A 26,643-nucleotide genomic window follows, 5' to 3' on the forward strand; every position below is an offset into this window, starting at 1 on the left:
CAACAAAGGATATCTTGTATATAGATCCAAATGTCAAAACTTGCTGTATTCTTTCTTAATCCAACTCATTCTCTCAGACTGCAACATGTTTTTAATCTACTTGTATGCCTCAGTTTACACTTCTTCCTATAGACTAAATATTTATTTGAAATCTACAATTAATATTACCCGATTGTTACTTCTTAATCACCCGCTGTTCAATCCATGTCTTGAACTATGGGCAAATTTTTGACGGGGTCTTCATTAAATATCCTCAAGCTGAATGAGCTGGACATAATGATATATGAAGAAATGGGAAGACACTGTCAGGGACACTGCAGTTGTTACTGAGTTCTTATTTCATTATATCATAATAACAATTTCTGAAGTGCATAGTCCTCAAAATAGTGCTTTTAACTCTCTGACTGGTGTACAGTCCATTAAATATAGCCACAATGAGTACTGGAAAGCTACTCAATGAAGGGCAGTAAAAACAGAAAATGCTGGAGAAATTCAGCAGGTTTGGCAACATCTAACAGAGTTTATGTTCTGAATCCAAAGACTTTTCTGTTTCGCTCTCCACAGAACTGCCAGACCTGAGTTTCTCCAGCATTTTCCATTTTTATTTCAGATTTCCAGTACACAAATGTTGCTTTTATTTGACCAAAGGTAGGCTGGGTTTCATATCTCACCCTGTTGCTTCATCCATAGCATATCCATTTTTCAACGGTAATCACTGAATCGACAGCAGAAATTGGATTTTAAACAAATGCCCCCAAGTCCAAGAATAAAGGCTTTTAAGGTCAATCAATTTTCAAGTGTCTTCTTGTACACAAAAGGTATCATTTCTAACTCAGTAATAAAATGTATTTCATCTCTCATCCATTATGTTTGATCTCTATTCTACATGCAAAGCTCTTACCTGCACCGCGGTTTGGTGGCTCTCTAGCAGGTGGTGGCGGTCGATTTTGGGAAGGTGAAGGAGATGGAGGGGGAGGAGCAATTCCTCGCATTGGTCCCGCTGACTTGCGTGATAACGAGTTGTGCCTCTGCGGCAATTCTGGGGCAGCCTCATTTCCAGGACTAGAAGGGCCATTATGTACATGGGGAGGTTGCCTGTAAGGTGGGGGAGGGGGTGGTAGAGGTTGGCTCTGAATATTACCAAGCCTAGGATTGATTGGTGATGGGGGAGGCTTGGCAGAAGGGGGGGCAGGAGGTCCATCTCTATTGCCAGGAGTCCTTTGTCCTGGGGTAGGAGGCAAAGGTTTTTCTCTGTTGTATGGTCCACTGGAATGAGTTCTGCTGCTATGCACAGGTGGCGGAGGTGGGTTTGAACGTCTTCCAACTGGAGGAGGTGGCGGCGGTGCTGACGCACTGTGCCTCACACCACTGGCACTACTGGGGCGGGATGTGCTGGAAAGATCAGGTAATGAAGGTCGATGAACTCTTGGAAGCTCTGGAGGAGACGTTTTACTCTGTGCATCAGAATCATCACTGTAGCGGTTACTACTGGAAGGAGGTCGAGGAGCAGCAGATCTTGAGCCAGGTGGATTTAGTGCCGTTCTACTGGGTGCAGGATCTGAAATAAAAATAAAAATAAAAATAACATGTAGCTGAAATGTGAAGTGCTTTAAAAATTATACCCTAGACTCCTTGATGATCTTTTGAGATTGCCCCTAACTCATGAACGATAGGGATTTGGACTCTACAGTTAACTGGTCAGCAGTAGAACAGCACAGAGTTAGTTGAGTGATCAGATTCCCCATACCTAAGCCAGCCCTACTGAGAGTGCACCAGCGAGGGTGAAACTGGGAAATAGAAATAGGCATAATATACACTCAAAGCCAACCAGCACCCACTGGCAGGGCTGACTTGTGTGTGCCCATGACACCATTTTACAGAAAAAATTGGAAGATGAAAGAAAAGGGGAGAAGTTATAATTTTTACAATATTATAACTTGGCTACCTATTCAAATTCAAAGGCATTATATATGATTAGGTTGTTATCTACACATTCTAGCTGCAGTCATTGGACGTTAACTGGGGATACAAATCCTTGTTGCTTTTCTCCATTATCATGAACTTTTGGGCAAGAGAAAGCATTGCAAAAAACTATGGAAAATATACATGTTCCACCACTTCAGTTTTAACATTATTGACTATTTGCGAACTAGAGGTATGGAAAAATCAGTTATGCAATTATATTGCTGCCCTTCACCTCTTGTGAGCTTGTTAACTGACAGGAAAACTGGAGCGAGGGACAGATTACACGTTCACAAACCCAGCACAAGTTAATCTTACCCACACTTCTGCAAAACCTCAATTAACATGGACAAAGCAAGACCTTTTATTGATTCATTAAAAAGTAGTTTTGCCTTCCATTTACACAAGACATTTTTTTATTCTTTCAGGGGTTGTGGCTGTCAGTGGCAAGACCAGGATTTGTTGCTCTTTCCCATTCTTAACTGTGCTTGAGAAGGTGGTCCTAAGCAGCTTTCTTGAACTGCTGCAGTTCGTCTTGTGTAGGCACTTCCACAGTGCTGTTAGGAAGAAAGCTCCAGCACTTAGTTACAGCAACAGTGAAGGGACGGTTATTTGGCTTGGAAAGAAACTTACCTGTTGAGGCAGTATTCTTAAGCATCTGCTGTCCTTACCCTTCTCAGTGGCAAGAGGTCATAGATTGGGAAGGTGCTCCCAAAGGAGCTTTGGTGAAATGCTGACGTGCATCTTGTACATGTTGCACATTGGTGTGATTTAACGAATATTTAGGTTGGTAGATGGGGTACTGGTTAACTGGACTTCTTTTGTCCTGAAACATTACAAAGTCTTTCGTGTTGTTACTTCACCAGGTTGACACCTGATTTTTAGGCATACTTAACATTCCTTGTGACATGCCCTTCTGCACTCTTCAGTGAACCAGAGTTAATCCCCTGGCTTGACATTAACTATAAAGAAAGTGATATGCCACATCAGGAGGTTACGAACTGCGGCAGAATACAATTCTGCTGCTGATGGCCCACAGTATCTCATGGATGCCAGCTTTGAGCTGCTAGATCTGCTCTGAATTGATCACATCTAGCTTGGTGGTAATGCCACACAACATGAAGTGTGCACTGTATGAAAATTAGAGTCTTTTCAAGGATCATGTGGTGATCACACTGTACCTATATTGTAATGGGACAGATGCATCTGTGACAGATTGGTTGGTGAGAATAAGGCCTTGTAGTTGTTGGCTCCCAGTTGTTACTGTCCTGGCAAAAGTGTCCTGCAGAACTCAATCAGCTCGATCAGTAGTGGTACTACAAAGCCACACTTGTTGACTGACACTGGAGCCCTTGCTCAGGGAAAAAAAATGTGAACCTTTACTTATGGAGCAACTTTGGGGCACTGCAGCTTTCACACATAGTAACAATGTAATCTCAGATGGTGAGAACAGTCATACATTTCTAACTTATCACATTCAGGGAAGGGACAAGTCATACACTAATATGGAAGTCCCAATAAAAAGTATGATTTTTTTAAAAAGTTACTTGCTGTTAAGAATCAAATACTGGAGTGGGCATTTGGCGGCAAAACCAATTCTGAGCTCAGTGTTTTTTCACAACTGTGACCAAGACTAAAAATCTAAATGTTTAAAAATTTTAACAGGTCAGAAACTAACTATGGAGAAAGGTTAATATTTCAGATTGATGATCTCTCATCAAGCTAATGCAGTTTCTCTTTCTATTCCTGTCATATTCTCTTTTAATTTCAGATCTCTGACATTCACAATACAGTATTTTGTTTTTGTAGTAATCAGGTCTACCTGTATAATGAGGCCTGTGGAAAACTGACATTACCACGATAGGCCTTACCAAATGAAGTTTTAATTCTTCCATACTTAGCAAGAATATAAAACCAGGGCAACCATTTATGCACAGCATTTGTCATAATAATATGTGGTGGGCCCATAAACTTTATACTCAAGAAAGTACTTTTCAAAAAGTCTATTAACTACTTTGCTTTAAAAAATTCACAACCAATTCAGAGATAGCAAAGTTCCACAAATAGCAATGAGTTAAACAGTTTTAGTGTTGAGGGCTAAGTATTAGTCAAGGCATCAGAAAGTACAGCGTTCTTAATTAAATACCACTGTGACATTGTTCACATCCCAGAGAAAGAGAAATGATGCTGGTCTACTTTAGTGTCTCATCCACAAGATGGAATTTGACAGAATTTGATACAATACTGTCTGAGTACTGTCAAGAGCGTGGTCCTGGAAAAGCACAGCAGGTCAGGCAGCATCCGAAGAGTTGGAGACATTTCGGGGATCTGCTATGCTTTTCCAGCACTCTCAACTCTGATCACCAGCATCTGCAGTCTTCACTTTCTACTATACGGTGAGAGTTTTGTACCAATTGCCAATAGGATCATGTGTACATATCTACAGTGGCATTTGTTTATTGCTGGTCTGTTTGTTGCTTAATGGTACACTATATTGTGCCATAAAGTTTTTCAGAGCTAAAGTTATTAGTTTAAATAGCTCAAAAAATGTTATTGCTGATTATCAGAACATTTTTATTGACGACCAGTTATTTCCAAGAGTACTACAGTCACTATTCCAACAGCCACCCAACTGAGCCTCTCTAAACTAAGTGGAAGAGCGTCGCGCTGGAGAAGCACAGCCAGTCAGGCAGCAAACAAGGAGCAGGAGAGTCAACATTTCGGGCATAAGCTCTTCATCGGGAGTAGGTTATGCTCGAAACATCAACTCTCCTGGTCCCCGGATGCTACCTGACCAATTGTGCATTTCCAGCACCACGCTCTTCGACTCTGATCTCCAGCATCTGCAGTCCTCACATTCTCCTAAACTAAGAAGTGGGGATGACTCAAAATACCTGAGCTGTCTCTGTGACCTACTGGACGAAGCTTAGGAACACCACCCTGAAACAAGCCACCGATTGATGGGACTGGTCCTCCAGAAACAGGTCCTGCACCAAATCCTCCACCGCCACCACCACCACCTCCTCCTCCTTTCGGAGCTGTAGTTAAAGAAAAACATGTCATTAAAGCTATACCAAAGTAATTTTCCTCATGATGGATTTCAGTGACTCCATTCCCATATTACATAGCACAAACGGATAAACTTCAGCCCAGGCATAAATCAGCAAGCAATATAAATCTAAATGTGTGGGTGTATTCCTGTCAGTGGATTATTCAGCCAAAGGAAAAAAAATAGTAAGTCAACGAAGATTACTATTGTCTGTTAAATTTCTTGTATGGTGCTCTTCATTATTCATCTCACACTGGCTTCAAAACGAAGGAGAAAGTACCAGAGTTCCACCATAATGTTCCAGAACTCAAACTGCTCCGTCCAAACAGGCACCAAGCATAAAAAGATAAAAATTAACTAGTTGCATTGTAGAGGTTTTCACAGAATTTAACTGGACTTTGGACGACAATATCACAAATCCACCACTACAGTTTACTGAAATCCTATTAACATACTGCTCTTTACTTTCAGCACTTACTTTCAAGAATTGGGGCACTTCTATCATTTACATTGGTCACTTTTCGAAGTTTGGCTCCCTTTGTGATATCATTTAAGAGTGCCCCTCGATTACGTTGTTCATCTCTGGTCAATTTAGGTGTAACTGTATTTGCCTGGTTAAAAAAGTTGAAATGAACAAAAAGCATACATTTTTAAATACTTTGCTATAAATCTCTTGGCAAACTGCAACTGTATATATCAAAGACTTTTCACAATAAACTCTGATTAAAGCATTGAGGTGCAGCATGGAGTCAGGGTGCACCCTCTTCCTATGTAGTCTTACATAGGAATGCAAAAACATATTAGACATCATCTAAGCGATGCTGTTATGTACAAAATATTTTAAAGATCAAAGTCAAGGGTGCTTTGACTGAAATTGCTCAAACTGTCACAGAAAGTGTTTGCATGCCTTGTCTTACCTGATTAAAGGCTGGTGGAGGGGGTGCAGCAGGTGGGGGTGGGGGTGGTGGAGGTATTGGCATATTTTCCCACTACCTGCTGGTTCAATCTCTGTTGTATTTCACACAGTGTAATGGGTCATTAATATACCTAAAAAAAAGCAAACACTGAGCAATTAGAGTACAGGTTTATTTTACATCAATAATTGGTATTTTAATTACCTGTCCCCTTAAATTTTCTCCAACCATTTCCAGCAAGCACTGATTTATTATTGGGCGCTGATCCAGAGATGACCACCAATCTTCCAGTATTGCAATTACAATCAATCTCCAAACATAAATCAAAGCAGCATTTATGTGCAGAAATTCAACTGGTGCATGGCCAGTGCAGACTTTGTTATCCTTATTCAACATGCACACAATGCCTTTTCAAACAGAGTATTAAGATAGAAATCAGGAGTAGTAAGTTAGCCAAAGCTACTGATTTACTACTCACTCAAAAACAGTTATAGTCTCCAATCTTTACAGTAAAGGTTAGAAATAGGCAATACTACTTCACACAGCTCAGATGTTCTTTGTTTTATTTGAATTATTCCCCACTATTTTTATTCCTTCCTGAATATAAACAATGTTTGGATATTTAGTTAACCTAATTATGAAAGCGATTTATGAAATGTCCTCTTTTCCCTAATGATAAATCCAGATTCCTCAATACTTTCCCAAATTAAACTTTCAGCAAAATGTAATCACCCTGATGCTGTACCCATGACCTTATAGCATATGTCAAGATATGTCGCAATGTGTTGTAAGAATACTCCTAGTAAAGGTACAATAATATAAAAAAAGAGCAGCAATGTACTGGCCAACATTTTGATAGATATGCAAGAAGCGGTGATCCGCTTAAGGGTAGGTACCTTGGTCATTTCCGTAAACTGTGGTCTTGCGCTTTTTTCAGTTGCTCTTAACAGCCTCCCACTTTCAATTTCCATGAATAATATGACCAAAAATAATACATCATGTGTGCCATTCATGCGTGTGCTTGAAAGAAACACAAGCCCTCTTCCAGCAGCTTGCTCTGCCTGGAAGCAACTGTTGTCCCTTGAGGTTCCAGCTCTTCACCACTGAATATTACCTGGATATGAGATGACTCTCAAATTTTCCATAAAAAAACTCAAAGTTTTTCTCACTTACAGTAGCAGATTACATGAATTTAATTTAACACATCTTTTGCTGTGAGACTACTGTCCATTGGCTCTACATGAATTCCCCATAACAAAATTCACCTCATTTGGCACTAACAGGAAGATTCCATCAGAAAGGGCACTGGAAATTTAAGAAAGAAATGAAAAATTTGATAAAGATAGAACTTGGAGCGTCATCTCCTGATGTTGGTACTGAGGCATAGTTTTGTCAGCGAGTAAACACTACTTGGCATGAATGTGTCCTAAATCTAGGAATTAGGAATACCCCTCCAAAAAAAAACTCAAGCTGAAATACCAAAGAATCACTCACTCACTTTTCTTATCCTCAATTTTAATCCAAAACATCCATCTTGTGCACCCCATTTCGATTTTCTTTTCCTCTACCAACATAATATGCAGTAATAATCATACAGTCATCCTATTTGCTGCTTTATGTTTAACCTGTCTGCAAACAGAGTCATTGAGATGTACAGCATGGAAACATACCCTTCGGTCTCATCAGATACCCTAAATTAATCTAGTTTCATTACCCAGCATTTGGCCCATATCTCTCTAAACCCTTCTGATTCATATACCCATTCAGAAGATTGCTCACCATCACCTTCTCAAGGGAAATTATGGGATGGCAACAAATAGTGGCTTTCCCAGCAATGCTCAGGTTCAATTAATTGAACCTCCCACCATGTACGTGGCAGGTACTCATGCGACTCAGCCAACGTTGTCTCTCACATACGCTACAGGCAAGGATGCCCTGAGGCATGGTACATTGGCGAGACCAAACAGAGGCTACAGCAACGGATGAACGGACACCGCAGAACAAACAGACAGGAGTGTTCCCTCCCAGTCAAGAACACTTCAGTGGTCCGGGACATTCGACCTCGGACCTTCGGGTGACCGTCCTCCAAGGCAGACTTCGGGGCAGGCAACAACGAAAAGTGGCTGAGCAGAGGCTGATAGCCAAGTTTGGTACCCATAGGGAGGGCCTCAACCGGGTTCATGTCACACTACAGGTGACCCCATTGCAATATACACACACACACAGACACTCAGACCCTCTCTCATACACTCACACATAAACTCCCACACACACCCTCTCACAAACTTAAACCCCTCTACGCTCACACACACATGCACACATATAAGTTTGTGGGGTGAATTTGTACTTGCAGAATTACATTTTACTTTGCTCAAAAACTGCATGAATCATGTAAGATTCTGAAAATCCGTTTTTTAGATTAGAATCAGTCTGACCATTGTGGCACAGACAGCCTCACAGGGAGTTAACACCTTCAATACCTTATCTGGGCCAACATGACACCAATTGTTAAAGTGGTAAAAACAATGACTGCAGATGCTGGAAACCAGATTCTGGATCAGTGGTGCTGGAAGAGCACAGCAATTCAGGCAGCATCCGAGGACAGGCAAAATCGACGTTTCGGGCAAAAGCCCTTCATCAGGAAATGCCCTTCCGAATGTAACTTTTTAAAAAAGTTTTGCGATTTACATATGAAAGAACTGATACCAACATGGTCATTCTAAAAGATGAGAGACTTAACAATTCAGGTCTTTTTCAATATATAATTACGTCACACTGGAAACTTTTGCTATAAATTCTGTGTCTTACAATTTTATTCTCCACAATCACCTGATGAAGGACTAGATTAGATTAGATTAGATTACTTACAGTGTGGAAACAGGCCCTTCGACCCAACAAGTCCACACCGCCCCGCCGAAGCGCAACCCACCCATACGCCTACATGTACCCTTACCTAACACTACGGGCAATTTAGCATGGCCAATTCACCTGACCTGCACATCTTTGGACTGTGGGAGGAAACCGGAGCACCCGGAGGAAACCCACGCAGACACGTGCAAACTCCACACAGTCAGTCGCCTGAGGCGGGAATTGAACCCGGGTCTCTGGCGCTGTGAGGCAGCAGTGCTAACCACTGTGCCACCGTGCCGCCCCAAAAGGACTAGTGCTCCGAAAGCTAGTGCTTCCAAATAAACCTGTTGTATCATAACCTGGTGTTGTGAGATTTTTAACCAGGTTCAATGAATAAGTTTTTACAAAGTCTGATTCAGGGATGAAAGTACTACCATTGAATGAAGGTGAACACAATCAAGGTTAACACTCTATTGAAACATTAAATAAAACTAATTGGAGACAAAAGTTTAAAAAGAACATAAATCCTAAATGTACACTTAATTTTCAAAAACCTTGTCATCTCTAAGCTCCAGACCATGGAGGCACTGGTTTTGGTTTGTAACAATGGCTGAAATAAATCAATTTTTCTCATATTTGATTTTCATAATGTTGCACAATGCCTGGGTTATAACTGCCTAACAAATTAGACAATCAATCAAGACTTTAGCATCCAAGTTGTTAGGTGAAGATGGATAGAAAAAGGTCATAAAGAAATAAGAATTTGCTACTTCTTGTAGTGGCAATCACATTAGGTTTCATATGGTAGATAAGATCACTGTCATGAGAAAAGATGAAACATCAGTTTTCATATTCAATTCAGAGGAAGAGGAATCCCCAACCAGTTAGTGCACAAACAATGTCATATCGAAAAGTATAACACTAGTTAGTACAGGTTGTTCTGCTATAGTACGCATTTCATTAATGCAAATTTGCTGTAACATGATTGACGAATTGGGGGCACTGTTTCTAAAGTGTGACTTCTCTATTATGCAGGGTCACACAAGAACTCAGCAATCACGTTGTAGAAGAATACCTGTATTGCACACAACTGTCAGCCTAGATTATATGCGAAACCTCTGGAGTGGAACTGGAATCCTTCTTCTGACTCATTTACGCAGTTTGTTGCGCTTTTCATTATTTTTGCCTGAAAACTGTTTCCCCAATTACTGGATCCACTCCCTAATAGCTTAATCAACAGGACTTGAGAGAGTATCTCACCTTTCAAAGGAATAGGAATTAGCCAGAAAATTGCATCAGCTAATGCCCTGACAGCCATGTCCTCATGAGTTCATGATGTGGAGGTGCCACTGTTGGACTGGGTTGGACAAAGTTAAAAATCACACAACATCAGGTTATAGTCCAACAGGTTTATTTGGAAGTACAAGCTTTTGGAGCGCTGCTCCTTCGTGAGGTAGCCAATGAAGGAACAGCATTCCAAAACCTTGTACTTCCAAATAAATCTGTTGGACTACAACCTGGTATTATGTAATTGTTAGCTCATGAGTTCAACCAGTTCTTACCTTTTCTCAAATTGTCCGTTCAAATAGCCCACTGTGAGATTAACTACACTGGGTGACAATTACCTTGATCAGTGTTCTTTCAAAGTGTGAAACACCCATAAAATCATCATCGCCATAGATATTTCTATGACTGAATTTTAAACAAAAGTGACATCGATCTGTTTTTCCATTGGTTTGTCTGGAACATAGCCAATCTGTTGACAGCTGCTGTTTCGATAGAATTTCGAAGCTTACCCAAAGCAGCATCACGATTGGCAGTGTGCAAACTACAGTGACCTGCTTTAGTTGTCTGGACACGTCCTTTAGGAGTTGTGCAAAATGCTTGTTTTTGTGCACTGGGATAGGTACTGCAGCCATGATGAGTCATTATTGATGTGGTTACTCTCAGGCTTTCCAATTGTTTTAATCATGCAGGGTTAACATGCTGCTTGAAAATTTTTCAGTAAGGCAACCACAGTAAATCATTAAGCAATAATTCAGTGGTGTGCATTACTGTTTTCAAATTTGTGAATTATTACTTGTCTGGGCAATGAATGTATCTCCAATCCAACTGAATAACTGGATATAGTTATCTGACATGTTCAGCAACTGAACTGCAAATTCTACAAAATAGTTTCATCACTGACAGTATTTCTGCTAGCTAAGTTACTGCATTTAGAATGCTTCAGGCAATTCCAAATGTTCTAACTGCTATTTTTTAAACAAAATGGATTTAGGCACTTGCTGTAAACATATTGCTGCATCAAACCTTACAGAGACATAGAAACTAGGAGGAGTAGGCCATTTGGCCCTCGAGCCTGCTCAGTATTTTAATATCATGGATAATTTATTTTATAAACCATGACTAAGCCAAATTTCCTGTTTTATTACTGCGCCAATTAATAATTGTTGGTAATCTTGTACACCTTGCTTAAATATTAGCCATTGTCTATTCATTTTTAGTAAGGTTCTGCAAATTTTCCTTGCTAATTCAACCTAACACAACTATAGTTCCTTTTATTCAGATTTAGGACTTAATTTCAGCTTAGGCTACTTCATTCTCCACCTTAATGAAGAATCCTACCATATATGGTCACTGTTCACCAAAGGACCACATACAAAATAATTATCAATGCATTCTATTTTTATTGCACAGTAAACATTAACTGTTCAAATAATGGCCTGCCTTGGTGGGCACTTGCTAGTTTGCTGCTCTGGCTAAGAATCATCTCTGATTTTAGGATAAGCTCAGTAATGTGAAATCTGCCTGAACTTCTTGTGATATTTTAGCTTAGAAGAAGAAACAAAACCATATATGCGGTCAATACCTTCAGCTACACGTGCCATCTTATTTGCCATGGAGTCCAGGCAAATATACAATGAAAACTTGTGAAACATTATGTAAAAGAAAATAAAACTCAATATTTGTCCTCCTCTCAGCCAGTTCATCCAGTGAGTTATTAAGCCTCTCAAACATGAACAATCCTCAATTCAACCCATAAATTCAGATATCCTGATCTGGGACAGGATCTGCATTAAGGATATTGCATTAGGATTCAATGCCCAGTTTAGAGGAGGAGGAAAAAAAACAGCAAGCTATTATTCCTTTTTTCTATTAAAATGATTCCTGCCAGATATTTAGATTGGATAGAATCTGATTTGATTGCAGTATCACACTTGTCAAATTGTTATGAGTTCACATAACACCAGACTGATATTTCTTAGTAGATGAAGCTAAGAGACATCAAAATTCAAAGCCTTAGAAAACAGACTATTCAACTCATTTTGTATAAATGCATGTTAATTAAAAGGTGACAACATTAAATACAGCAGGTAAAATTCCAAACTGATCTTCCCTACAGTACAAGACTGTAATTATAACAGAAGCAAAACAGAAAATGAAAAGTACATATTAAAATGCAATCTAAAACTCATGTTCAAGTATAAATAATTTGCCAATTACTAAAATATAATCCTTGTGAAAAACTAGAACAATCACATCAGATTTTATGCAGTACTCTCACTTTAATGTAAAAAGACTTTCAACTAGTTCTGAGGCACAGACTGCATTACAACACAGAATAAATCTGATATCACAGGCATTCTTCTCTTTATAAATTGTCCCTAATTCATAAAGGATTTAATAGTGGAATTAAGCACCTAACTTAAACTATATAAACTATAACCTCAAATTATATATACTGATAACCATTTCTTAAAAATGGAATAAAAAAAACCAAGAGAACTGCAGATGCTGAAAATCAGAAACAGAAATCGCCGGAAAAACTCAGCAGGTCTGGTGCCATCTATGAAGAGAAACCAGAGTTCTGAAAAAAAGGTCACTGGATTTCTCTCCACAGATGTTAAGAGCATGGTGCTGGAAAAGCACAGCCAGTCAGGCAGTATCCGAGGAGTAGAAGAATCAACATTTCGGCATAAGTCTTTCATCAGGAATCCTGACTTTTGAATTTCCAGCATCTGTAGTCCTCACTTTCTCCTCTCCACAGATGCTGCCAGACCTGCTGAGGTTTTCCAGTAATTTGTTTTTGTTTCTTACAAACTGATATTTGAACTGACAGAACTTGCTTTAAATGAAAAAGTTGAGATTAACCGAGCAGTGTCAACATGATGAGATTTAAAACTTGCAAATGAGGAAGAGAATAAATGAAAAATAGATTAGAAAACAAAAAATGAGCTTAGTTAATTGGTAGAAGTTCAGGACAAAGCAATCTGTTCAGCTAATAGTTGCTCCACCCGTCAAAAATAAAGCCTTCTTCCAATGGCATACTGTGGCTGTAGTATGTACTACTTACAGAATGCAATGGCACAGTGTCAAGACTTCTTTAGATTTACCTTCAAAACCCAGAATATCCACTACTGCTTCCCTCTCACCTCCACCGAAATCACAATGTGCCCCAATTTGGACAAGGCTCACCATTCCTTTATCTACTTAAAAGCATCAACTACCTACTTAAAAGCACTGTGGGAAAGGGCTTCAGTACTTAAATTGCATCATCACCTACTTAAGACAACTCAGGCATAAACACGTCTTGTCAGCAACAACACCATCCAGAGGTCTAAATCTCAAAATCTGTATTATTTATAAGATACCATGAAAAGGAAACATAAGACAAACAATAATTTAACAAAGACATAACTTAATAGCTCGTAAGTTGATATATAAAGTTAATACTGTGGGGTCCATCAATTGTAATAATTACTGACTTCTCTAGATAACAGTTAGGACCAGAATTTCAAGGCTGATCTTACCTAATCAGAACTTAAGAATTTTAGTTAAATAACTACAGTCAATTCTTTACAGAGTAGCTAAAAGGAACTAAATTAGTAATATTTTAAATACGAAGAACATTTCTAAGTGATTAATATTAACTAATCTAGCCAATGATATGAAGACAACAGAGTCTGGATTAGAGTGATGCTGGAAAAGCACAGCAGGTCAGGCAGCATCCAAGGAGCAAGAAAATCAACGTTTCGGGCAAAAGCCCTTCATTAGGAATAGGGGATGCTGCCTGACCTGCTGTGCTTTTCCAGCACCACTAATTCGGACTCTGGTTTCCAGCATAATGTGGAATGCACTCTAAAACAACAGGAAGCACTACTATAATGTATTTTAGAAGAACATTTTTTTCTCTTCAAGGTATGAATCAATGGTGAGGGAATGGAAAGCAGATCATTCTTACAGAGAGCTGGCATGAATGCCAATGGACTGAATGGTTTTTTTTGTAAAGTATTATTCTGATGTTCAATATTTGAGGTAATTCAGTGAACAGTCTTATAAATTTGCTTCAGCACAACTATTTAAATTTCTTTTTGTTTTCAATCAGGCACCTACTTTAAAAGTTAACTTGTTCTTTTAGTGTTTTTACTGTCACTTTTCAATATGTTTTTCTGTACACCCCTCCCTTCCCCAACAAGTTAAATCTTGTCAGCAGCAAAAATCATGCTCTCTGATATGAAGCTGGTTGGAGCTTGTGTTTACACACCTTACTGATTTCCTCATTCTGTGCAGAACTAAAAGTGCAGCCTCTTGTCAGATCTGGAGTTACGGAATGTTGCTTGGCCTCATACTCTCAACACATTTTGTGCCCCAAGCTAGGTTTCAAGCTTCCCAGAGTTGGAAAATGCCAACATAAGGAATTTTATGTGAATTACAAAAAAATTAATTACCAAAGTAGATTACTTTTAAATGGCGGGGAATGCTAAACTAAAGGAGGACATTAATTGTATAAAAGCCAAGACCTAAGGTAGACACAGCATTTACTAACTTCAAAACAAAAATCTGAAGCAAGGACTGGAATGTTGGAATTCTCAATGGAGTTTGTCTGAAAGCAAGCTAATTTGTCTGCAGACAGCACAGGAAATAGCTGGAGTGAAAGACAATCCCAAACTCTGCAGTTCACTGAACCCAAGGGGCAGACCATCTCACTCTCCAATCCCATTCTATCACCTCATGAACAGCCACTCAGTGTGTATACTGCTACTAGCATTTCAAATTCTAATTTTTAATCAAACTGTTCAGATATTTTATAACACAACTGGAGATGGGACGTGAACCTAGATGTCAGCACACTACTATTGTGTCATCAAACGGATATTTTATCTGTTCATTTACCAGATAGAATGAGATCTAATTAAATCATCAGAAGTAATACCAAAATATCAAATGTTTCTTCAGAAACCACAATTCAATTTCATAAAGATTCATTAGCAAAGGTTAATTGCACTAGTGACATTCAGAATCTGGTTTAGTTCTGCACCTGAATACCAAAGAACCTGTTTAAATCGTAACTTTTCTAATGGGCATTTAGTAATACTATTTCCTTTAATTGTTATCTTTTAAAACCTGTTTCCTTTATGTTTCCTTCATTTGTGGATCCTACACTCAAAGTAAGATACTGGTGCAAAAATAACAGCACGAAAACGAGGAGCTACAAGTTCAGAAGCATTTGAGGTGAGATGAATTTGTGTGCTAATATGCCTTGGCATTTATTTAAAAGGGCTGTTAACCTGATTGTGCAAGTACAGGTATATGCAAACTTGGTAATCTGTTGGGGCAGGGAAAGGAGGTAAGCAAGGTGAAGAGATATACTGCTGAAATTTACACCTCCAAATTGGTAAGTACTGTAGTTTTATTTAGAGATGGACTGAAACAATATGCAAGATATCCAGTTTAAAAGTAGCAAATTAAAGAAAGGGATACAATATGAATGTAACAAAACACTCAATGAAATATCAATCAGCCAAACATTTTCAGGGACTGGATTCATAGTTCTGGTATATGGGCTAGAAATTTTAAATATTGTACTCATGAACTGTTAAGTTGACAATCGTATAAAATTGTTCTTCACAACTCTCCCAATGAAGTGACAAAAATCAGTACTGCAATCAAACTGGCCAGGTTTGTGCTTATTTGCATGGCTTTGTGAATTAGTTGGTGTGTTTAGGCAGTTACAATTGGCCTCAATACAAGAGGCTGGAATTGCCCCAGTTATTATGATTAATTAATATTTATTAATTGCAGCGAGGTCATACTGCAGCTTTAGAGAGTCCTGGTTAGACCACACTTGGATCATTATGTTCAGTTCTTGCTCATTATAGGAAAGATGTGGAAGCTTTAGAAAGGGTGCACAGCAGATTTACCAGGATGCTGCCTGGACTGGAGGCCATGTCTTATGAAGAAAAGTTGAGTGATCGAGGGCTTTTCTCATTGGAACTAAGATGGATGAGAGGTGACTTGATAGAGATGTACAAGATGTTGAGAGGCATAGATAGAGCGAGTAGCCAGAGACTTTTTCCCATGGCGGAAATGTCTATCACAAGGGGACACAATTTTATGGTAACAGGATGAAGGTTTAGGGGAGATGTCGGAGGTAGGTTCTTTACTCAGAGAATGGTGGTCAGCAGTTGTACAGTCAGATACATTAGGGACATTTAAGCAACTCTTGGATAGGCACATGGAAGTTAGTACAATGAAGGGTATGTAGGTTAGTCTGATCTTAAAGTAGGATAAAAGGCAAGGACAACATTGAGAGCCAAATGGCCTGTACTGTGCAGTATTGTTCTATGTTCCAACATTTATCAATTGTTTTTAATTAATTAGTATTGGAACTGGTTCATTCCAAAATGTTTTGAGCAAAAAGGACCAGCCTCATCAATACTACCTATAGAGAGAAATGCTGCCAATCACACAGACAATTAAATGAGACTGTATGTAAAAAATGCAATATCACTTAACCTAGCCCTGCTTGTTCAAGCTATAGTTGATCATACAATCCACTTCCTATGCCTCTGTTCTATTAGAAGCCAAAGATTGGCCAATGGAAATAGCCAATTTCTCCATACAAGTCACTGATAATTAAATGTGCTACTATCACACCATTGCATGACAGCAAAGGCAAATTCAGTGAGGTTTGATATCAATAGCTATGATGGTTCTTCTAAAGCAGTGGGTTCAAATCTCAGTGACATCAGAGACGTGTCACAAGGTGTTCAAACAAGTTGATTTAAACTATTTTAGGCTCTTGTGCTACAGCAGTAGTGACCCTATCTCTGGACCAGGAAGCTAAGGTTCAAGTCCCACTGCTTCAGAGGTGTACAATAGCATCAATGAACAGGTCATTGCACTGATAGACAAAATAATTACACAGAAACTGTAAAAAAAAAAACTGGAACACTGTCTATCCAACTAAGCTTGACTCCTTGAGGGCTAACTGCAGCATTGCATAAACTAAAAAGATATGATCAAAAAAGGCATTTCTGTCCCAAGACTGTAGCCCAGTAATCTCCTGAGACATGTACAGGGTTTAATATATCCAAAATTTCAGCCTGAATTTCCCAGATGTCTGCTGTTTTTGTTTTAATGTTCATCCAAAATATTATCATTTTAGAAGGGGTTAATTTCCTCTTCAACATACCTTATTGCAGAAAGACTTTAGATCAAGGCTTTCTCTCTCCCTACAGTTGCAGTGAGCTCTTTTGGAACACATTTCCTCAGAGAAACAAGAGGAGACAAGTTAGTCCCTCAAACCTGCTCTGCCCACCAATGAAATCATGGCTGATCTGTGAAGCAACTCCATCTAGCCATTTTTGCCCCAATTTCCTTAATATCTTTGGACAACAAAAATCATTCAAAATTAAGAATGAATCAAATGTCAATTATAAGTGTTCTAAACTTTTACAAATCTTGTGTAAAAGCATTTCCCTATTTCAGTCAAAAATACCTGGCTCTGATGTTGGATGACAATCCCCCATTGTAGGCTTTTCAATAAGAGGAAATAGTTTCTATCTACCCTCTCTTTTGGAGGTTTGTTATCTCAATTAGCTGGATGACTGACCAACTGATTATATATTTTGGTTCTGTGTTCACAAAGGAGGGCACAAATAACGTACCAGAAATATGGAAAGAGGAAATTTAGAGAGAAGAATGTACTGAGGCAAGTCAGTATTAGTAGAGAAAAGGTGATGATGCACTTGATGGGATTGAAGGCCAAGAAATCCCCAGGCCCTAAAAATAGTGGATGCATTAGTGGTCTCCTTCCAAGATTCTACAGACTCTGGAACAATTCATACAAATTGGAGGAACCCCACTCACTACTTAAAAGGGTGGGCAAAGAGAAAACCAGGAATATAGACCAGTCAGCCTGATGTCAGTAGTGGGGAAAATGCTATAGTCCATTGTAAAAGAATTAATAACTGAGCATTCAGAAACAGTGGCAGGATCCAACAGTATGGATTTACGAACAGAAAATCATGCTTAATACATCTACTAGAGTTCTTCTAGGATGCAACTAGTAGAAAAAAAACAAAGGGGAGTCTGTGGATGTGATTTATTTGGACTCTCAGAAGTCGTGTGACAATGTTCCACTAAGAGACTGGTGTGTAAAAGAGAAGCACATGGAATTGGGGGTAATATGTTGAGATGGTAAAGACCTTGAAGGCAGACAGGAAACAAAGAGTAGAAATAAATAGGCCTTTTTCTAAATAGCAGGCAGTGACTAGTGGAGTACCAGTACTAGGAGCCCAGCTGCTCACAGTACAGTTTAATGATCTGGATAAAGGAATTAAATGCAATATCTCCATATTTGCAGACCACACAAAGCTGGGTGGGAAAGTGGGCTTTGAGGAGGACCCAGAAATGCTTCAGCGTGATTTGGACAAGCTGAGTGAGTGGGAAAATGCATATCAGATGCAGTATAGTATAGAAAAATGAGAGATTAGCAACTTCGGCAGCAAAATTAGGAAGGCAGATTATTATCTGAATGACTATCAATTGAGGGGGAGGAATTTGCAACAAGACCTGGGTGTCCTTATACACCAGTCACTGAAGGCAAGCATACAGGTGCAACAGGTAATAAAGATGATAAATGGTATAGGGCCAAATTACTGCAGATGTTAGAATCTGTACTGAAAACAACAAATGTTGGAGATCACAGCAAGTCAGACAGCTTCCAAAGAGAGCAAGCTAATGTTGTCGAGATGACTCTTCATTAGAGCTGAAGTGAAGAAGCCATCTAGACAAGAAGTTAGCTTGCTCTCTCTCCATGGATGCTGCCTGACTCACTGATCTTCAGCAAGATAAATGGAATGTTGGCCTTCATAGTGAGAGGATTCGAGCAGAGAAGGCTTTCTGCAATTGCACGGGGCCATGGCAAGACCATACCTGGAATAATGAAAAAAGTTTTGGTCCCTTTTAGGAAGAATATTTTTGTTGGTGAGTGCAGTGAAAATTTACCAGAATGATTTCTGGGAAGGCGGGACTGGCATACAAAATGACGTTGAAATGGTTTATGATTACAATTGTTGAAGTTCAGAAGAATGATGACGAATCTCATAAACCTGAAAGTTTCTAACAAAACTAGATGGGTAGGATGGTCTGACTAACAGTCCAGAGCCAGGGGTCACAGTCTAAATATACAAGGTAAACATTTCTTCACCAAGACAGTGATAAGCTTGTGAAACTTGCCATCACTGAAGATAGTGGAAGCCAAAACATTGTAATTTCAAGAAGAGTTGAGTATAGCACTTGGGCCTAAAGGGATCAAACAATGTGGGGGAAAGGCAATAACAGGCTGTGACCTGAATGATCAGCCATGATCAATGAATGGCACAGCAGGCTCAAAAGAGGTGAATGACCTACTCTGGCTCCTAGTTTCTGTCTTTATGACTAGAATGTGCTGTAGAATAATGGCAACAACATAGTTTCAACTCCCATGTCAGTGGAGGTCATTCACTGAGGTCTATCTTGCTTTAAACAATGCTTAACACAGAGTGGCTCCCTGTAGGTTATTTATATAACTAGAGAGAGATGCCAATGAAGTATTGGTAATTACCTATCTATTCTTTTCACCTTTCTAGTCCTTAACTTTGTACATTTCAGAGAATACAACGGTGATTTTGCAGTCTCTCATAATTTAACTTTGAGAGGTTAAGTACGATTCTGGTAAAACTAAACTGGACTCATCAAATACCAATATATCCTAAGAAACAGTGACCAGAATTGCTCACGTATTCCAAGTGTTGTCTGAACAGGACTTTAAATAGCTAAAGCATGATTTTGACACCCTTTTATTCTCGCCCTCTAGATAGGGATCATTTTCTTTATCATAACATTTTATGGATTTAAGTACCCGGACTTTTTGGACCAAGAGATATTGACAGATCAATTGAATGTGCAAAACTCTGGCAAATGGTAAATATGAGACCAAAAAAAAAACATAGTCCGTTTTTAATGGGGATAAAACTATCATTTTTAGGTTCAAAGTAAATTGTCTCACATTTGCAGCACAAGTTCTATTTGTCTCAGTCTTGCCAATTCACGTTTTCTACCTCTTTCTCCTTCTCTCCAAGGCTTAAAATGCTACCTACCTTTACCTTGTAGAAAGACAGCTTTCTAACAGATCATTCTAAGTCATTAATAAATAGGGAGAATATTGAGTCTGCTATACAAAGCCTTGTGAACGTGGAAAATTATTCATTGTATTTTTATGTGACGATCAGACTGATAATTCTAAAGAGTGATCACTATCAAGTACAGAATTGTACATTTTTGGAAGGACATTCAAACTTTGTAGAAGCTGTAGAGGAGATCGCTGCAATGGTTTAAGACATCAATGTTTCTAACTAAATGACTAGTCTAGAAAAGCAGTTGTTCTCGCTAAAAGTAGACTAATGCAAGAGGAGATGTGACAGGAACATTCAAAACTATGAAGGGTTTAAATTGACTAAATAAAGAAAAATTTTTTCCAATCACATAAAAGGTTAATACCAGATAATACAGATTCAAAGTGATTGGTATAAGAATTAGAAGTGACAAGAGGAAAATATTTTGCTTACAGTTATTAGGATTTGAAACACAACACATATCAAGTTGGTGGATACTGATTTAATAGCTTTCCAAAGGTATTAGAAAAATTCTTGAAACAAAGTAAATTACAGGGATATGAGGAAAGAGGGGAAGTTGGATTAAGTGGATTACTCTTTGAAAAGCCCAATACATACTCAGTGGGCCAAGTACCTTACTTGTCTGCTTTACCATTAATGTGAACCAAAAACACCGTCATGTCGTTGTGGGTCCCATGATAATGGTGTCACTGTGCAAAATAAAGCATAGATAGAGGAGGTTGGACATTTAGCAGTAAGTGCTAAATTAGCTCATTTTCAAATAGACAAAGTCTTTTCCCTGGGATCAGGGAGTCCAGAACTAGAGGGCATAAGTTTAGGGTGAGAGGGGAAAAGATATCAAAGAGACCTAAGGGACAACTTTTTCACACAAAGGGTGGTAAGTGTATGGAATGAGCTGCCAGAGGAAGTGGTGTAGGCAAGTACAATTGCAACATTTAAGAGGCATTTGGATGGGTATATGAATAGGAAGGGTTTGGAGGGATATGGGCCGGGTGCTGGCAGGTGGGACTAGATTGGGTTGGGATATCTGGTCGGCGTGGACAGGTTGGACCGAAGAGTCTGTTTCCATGCTGCACATCTCTATGACTCTATAACTGTTGCACCACATCTAGACCATGTTCTTTAAGCTAAAGAAATGAAAACAAGATCAGCCAAGGTTCCCACTCTTGACTGCTATCATGTGACTCATCGAAGTCACAGGTCTAAGTGCTGATTGAGAGGGACCAAGGTAGGCTTTGGAGGCACTTCATTTGCTTCTCTCTCCATGGTGAAATGATCAGCTGACATTCACTGCCAAAACCCCATGTGCGAGGTACCAGAGGTCAACTATACAGCTGACTACTTTCAGGAGAGAACTGAAATTTGGAGGGCACTAAAGAGACAATATTTTAAAAAGCCATTGTTCAAGCATCAAGTTAGTAAATTAACATTCCTGTTGAAATCTTATCATTTTTAAGTTTTACAGCAGAGTTACCAATTAATATAAGAACAAAGGTGACAAAATGAGAAAAGCTGTCTAAAATTTTAATAACGGTTAAAGATTCCACCATTGTACTGAATTGCAAACCAGGGACATCATGCCATTTTATAAATCTATGAATTTCTCAGCCAGTTTAAGAAAAGCAAAAATCTCCCATCTTTGGCACTGCACATTCCTATCTAAAATATGGATACTTTAAGGGTGCAAAACAACTAATTTTGGAAAATGCTGGAAATACTTTGCAGGTCTGGTAGCATCTATCAGGAGAAAAATAGTTAACCTTTCAGGTCAATGACCTTTCAAATCATTACATAGAGGTGCTGACTCTATCGTTCTCTTTCCAAAAATGCTACCAGACCTATGTATTTCCAACATCTTCAGTATTTTGCTTTTGTAAATTTGTTCTAAGCTGCACACATACCTCCAATATCAATCCTTATGCTTTGCTTTACTCAAATACCCAACCGATTCTGACACCATGAAGAATTGTGACACTAACATTTTTCTGCATACTGTCATTAAAACGAACAGGCCTTTTATTTTCTAACCTAGACTTTAAAGATGCCCTCCTTGAAATAGAATATAGTTCAATAGAACATAGCGAAGATATACATGCAGACTACGTACAATTTCAACAAAATCAATCATGCTTGCTGTAATGTGTCTGACACAAAGCAGCACAAAACCAAATTGAGCACTGTACCAGATTACAATCTATGTAATGCCAAAGTGAATTAATACAAGATTATTCCTTGCAGGTTGGCCCTGACTCTGATGTTATACCCTTATGTTTAGCAACAGTGTCAAAATACTGATATTCCATATGCAGTATAAATGTACTCAAAGTCTGCACATTTGCAACTGAAATCCATGCACACAGTTACCCAATAGTTTCCTATTCACATGACTCAGTATGAAATGTATTATCCCAAACAGAGAGGAGTGGCACTTGAACTTTAACAGTAATTCAGCTGTTGAGTCAAAGCAACCATTTCCCAAGTTGTTCACACATTATCTTGGAAATGATTAGGTAAGCAAAACTTCTGATAAATTCAATGTCACACGTAATAACCAGGAACTTCCGTTTTATACCCAGATAAAATACCATTTGCCAAATATGATAACACCACTGTAGTACGAAAGAATCACCAAGTTTTACATTTTTAAGTTGACAAATTCTTCCTGCATCCAAAAGAAGTCAGAGATGCCATGTGGATTTCTTATTGTGAATGAACATCACTTCAGAGGACTATGTGGTTCAGTGACTTATGAAATGCCTTTCACTTTTGGGACCTGCAGTCAAATCCAGCCTACACTGACAATGCTGAAGTTCTCCTGATAATGGATAAAAGCTTTTTTGTAAGATGAGTTTGGTCAGTCTCACTCCCGCTCCTAGAGATCCTGTACAACTGTCGCACGTTATTTCATAACATCTAATACCTATACAATCATGATTTGTATTGCAAATTATTTCATGCTTTACAATTACAGGATTTTCTTCATAACTGCTCTTGCATAACTTCTGCAGTCTGACGGTTTAGTCTTCGTCTCTGATTCCACATTCTAGTCCCTATTTATCCTAAACAAAATAACAAATTACAAGTGGGCATAATAAAGTGATAACAGAGCAGACAGGAGCCAGATGTTAAGGCACAATAAATCTTTTCTCGCAGCCTTGGAAAATATCACACATCTAACCACCATTTCAGAGACAACAGATCAACGCTCAGTCTTGTAATAGCTGGACTTTTCTTGGTTCACATTTGGTTACCATTTTAAATGAAATTGATCTTCAGAGGAACGAATATACAGATATAGTGCAATTCTTCAAATCAGGATTTCAAAATGGTGTGTCTACTTCTGGATTTCTGCACCAATTTTCAGTTTTGGTTCACCAAGTTAATATACAGGAAAGAGTAGTGCAGCATCTGATATGCTTTATGCATTCACAACTTTTTGCTAGAAAGCTTTGAACCATCTGTACTGCACATCAACATTGCAGAGTCTTTTTGGTTAAATGATCACCATGAACTCTCGCAGAGCCACTCAACACTATCATTCCACTGTTGATCACCCCAGAATAGCTTAGTCTCCATTCTACGGAACCTAATAATAACATGATTTAAATTCATCACGTAACAGATTGGGAGTCACTGCCAAGAAACTACAATTTGCCATCCCAAAACTGTGTGTTTGAAAAATTTAATGAATTCCACACCTGACTGCACATAATAGTGAAATTACTTTGCTTGGGCATTTGGTCAGCTTTAGTGCTACTCTCCTATGACCTGCAATCAATCGGCAACAAACTACAGCAGGCTGTCATTTTTATTTTAGAATAGGATTGTAAAAAGATTACACTCTATCCTATCTCAAATCTGCACATCAGCATAAAGACAAATGCCAGGAAACCATCATGCCTAAGTAGCAGTTTTTACCACACACTTAAAATAGGTGAAGTAGATGCTATTGCAGATGATCATGAAGTTTTGCAACAAGACTTCAGTGTCTCAATGACTAATAATTGATTTCTTATTAGAAAGTGTGCTTGGTGAACATTACAAAGTACATATATACAATGCAATGTTTATGCATGTTTACAGTTTCACAACTACTGAATTGAGCAAATACTGTCCCTATTTTCTATTGTACAAGTCAAACGAATAAAAATTGGGAAAACCTTTCATATGAGCTTAACATATCAAGTGGTGCCTTTGCTCATCAAGTCATGGCAACTACATGAAAACTATTAAGGAAATGTTCAGAATTTCTATCACTCACGTCTATGCAAGTTGGTATAAACTACAATGGAACAATACACGTTTCACACTCCATTGTTCAAAGGAGTATTACAGAATTTGCTAATCCCACTACCCGTGCTTTTGTAGTCCTAAAACACATTCACATTCGAGAGGATTAATGATCTCAAATTGTTGATCCATTCATTTTCACTTAAACTGGTCAGTTTACCTTAATTTAAAATCCTACTAGTATAAAAATGATCCTTGAGATCAAGAAACAACTTGATGTGTGTGGTTGCATGAGTTTGAGAGAGGAAGAACCAAGGTAAAAAGTTCTATTCCTGTATTATGAAAACAAAGTTAAGGATCATTCCATACATTTCTGCAACTAATTAAAACACACATCAACTAAACAGGACCATGCTGTCACAGTATATGTCATACAGTCAACTGTAGCCAGCATGAATGATGATCTTGGAGTTAAGGAAAGAAAACTGGGTAAAGACAAACCCCAGTGAGTCTATGTTACCCAAAACATACACGCTGAGCATATTCTAAAATAATAGCATGTGATATAGACACTTTATCACTTAACTGCCTGGTTTGTCCTTTATCAATGCATCAATAGTTTGATATTACTGCAATACAACACACTGAGTATCCATTACTCGTGGACCCAAACCTAAGACAGAAAAGTAAGGAATAGAAAGCATTCTCATTTGAAATATAAATGCTGAATGCGTTCATAGTAAGTGAATCATATATTTCAAGAATCAGTTAAATACATGTATTTAATTTTCATCCCATTCTGATAATTTTTAAAGAATTATTCCCAGGACAAGAGCATTGCTGGCTCGGCAATTGCCCCTAATTGCCTGGAGGGGAGTTATGAGTCAGCCATATTGTTGTAGGTCTGGAATCACATGCAAGCCAGGTCAGCTAAGGCTGGCAGTTTCCTTCCATAAAGGACATCAGCGAACCAGATGGATTTTTTCCGACAATAGATTCATGGTCATGATTAGACTCTTAATTCCAGACTTTTTTTTAAACCTGAATTTAAATCCCACCATCTTCCATGGCGGGATTTGAAACTAAGTCCCCAGAACATTATCTAGATCTCTGGATTGACAGTTTAGCAATAATACCACTAAGCCATCACCTCCCCTTACTGAGTATATATTTTATGTATAATTTGTATCTAATTGGTTCCTGTGTGTTCAATTTATTCTATTTTTTTAAAGAACAAGTCAATAAGGCAAGGGAGATTTATTAAAGATTACAAATAATGAATTGCTAGATACAAGCATAACAAAGTGCAATCTTTGATCTGGAATGTTTCAAGCTTTATTCTTGGTCCCTTGCTTTTCACAGAACTTTAACTTGCAAGTATAACTGAGCTTGCCGTTTAAATTTGTAGCGCCTTTTTCTCATTGTCTCTGATTTTTACTTCAGATCCCACCTTTACTGAAAACAAGAATGCTGTTGACGAGAGCAAGAATTTTAATATGTTGGATGAACTTACAAAATACGGCCATCGATCTATTACAAGACCAATATAAATATAACCAATAGAACTAGACATATTCTGAAAATGTTATAATGGCAAATAACTTACAGACAGGCACATATATCTAAATGCGCAATGGGAAATGTAAAGGATCACAACTTTCTGGGCTGTGTAGGCTTGCAACTTACAAAAACCTTAAATGCAACCATGTAGTCATTATCCATTTGGAAACTAATGATTCAGAAAACCACATTAAATGTCCTCAGCTAACAACAAACAAGGCAGAATAAGTCATAGAGATGTACAGCATGGAAACAGACCCTTCCGTCCAACCCGTCCATGCTGACCAGATATCCCAACCCAATCTAGTCCCACCTGCCAGCACCTGGCCTATATCTTTCCAAACCCTTCCTATTCCATATAACCATCCAAATGCCTCTTAAATATTGCAATTGTACCAGCCTCCACCACTTCCTCTGGCTGCTCATTCCATACCCGTACCGCCCTCTGTCTGAAAAGGTTGTCCCTTAGGTCTCTTTTATATCTTTCCCCTCTCACCCTAAATCTGTGCCCTCTGGTTCTGGACGCCCGACCCCAGGAAAAGACTTTGCCTATTTACCTTTTCCATGCCCCTTTGTAAACCTCTATAAGGTCACCCCTCAGCCTCCGACGCTCCAG

At 38.6% G+C, this 26,643-nt stretch overlaps 1 protein-coding gene and 1 long non-coding RNA gene across 2 annotated transcripts in view; one reads left to right on the plus strand and one right to left on the minus strand.

The window, feature by feature from the left end:
* The window catches only part of wipf2b (WAS/WASL interacting protein family, member 2b), a 47,463-nt gene that overhangs the window by 14,236 nt on the left and 6,584 nt on the right, over nucleotides 1-26,643 (minus strand). Inside the window, exons 2-5 of the mRNA XM_043674868.1 lie at nucleotides 5,929-6,058; nucleotides 5,490-5,622; nucleotides 4,857-5,000; nucleotides 902-1,558 (exon numbers count right to left, since the gene is read on the minus strand). Of these exons, the coding sequence (XP_043530803.1) occupies nucleotides 902-1,558; nucleotides 4,857-5,000; nucleotides 5,490-5,622; nucleotides 5,929-5,991 (997 nt within the window). The 5' untranslated portion in view covers nucleotides 5,992-6,058. The remainder of the gene's footprint in view (nucleotides 1-901; nucleotides 1,559-4,856; nucleotides 5,001-5,489; nucleotides 5,623-5,928; nucleotides 6,059-26,643) is intronic.
* LOC122539806 lies at nucleotides 9,851-25,990 on the plus strand. The gene is made up of 3 exons (XR_006309190.1): nucleotides 9,851-9,934; nucleotides 15,226-15,288; nucleotides 25,911-25,990. It is a non-coding gene; the product is annotated as an uncharacterized LOC122539806 (long non-coding RNA).

The sequence above is a fragment of the Chiloscyllium plagiosum genome, chromosome 33 (genome assembly GCF_004010195.1).
Source record: "Chiloscyllium plagiosum isolate BGI_BamShark_2017 chromosome 33, ASM401019v2, whole genome shotgun sequence".
In the NCBI taxonomy this organism is placed as follows: Eukaryota; Metazoa; Chordata; class Chondrichthyes; order Orectolobiformes; family Hemiscylliidae; genus Chiloscyllium; species Chiloscyllium plagiosum.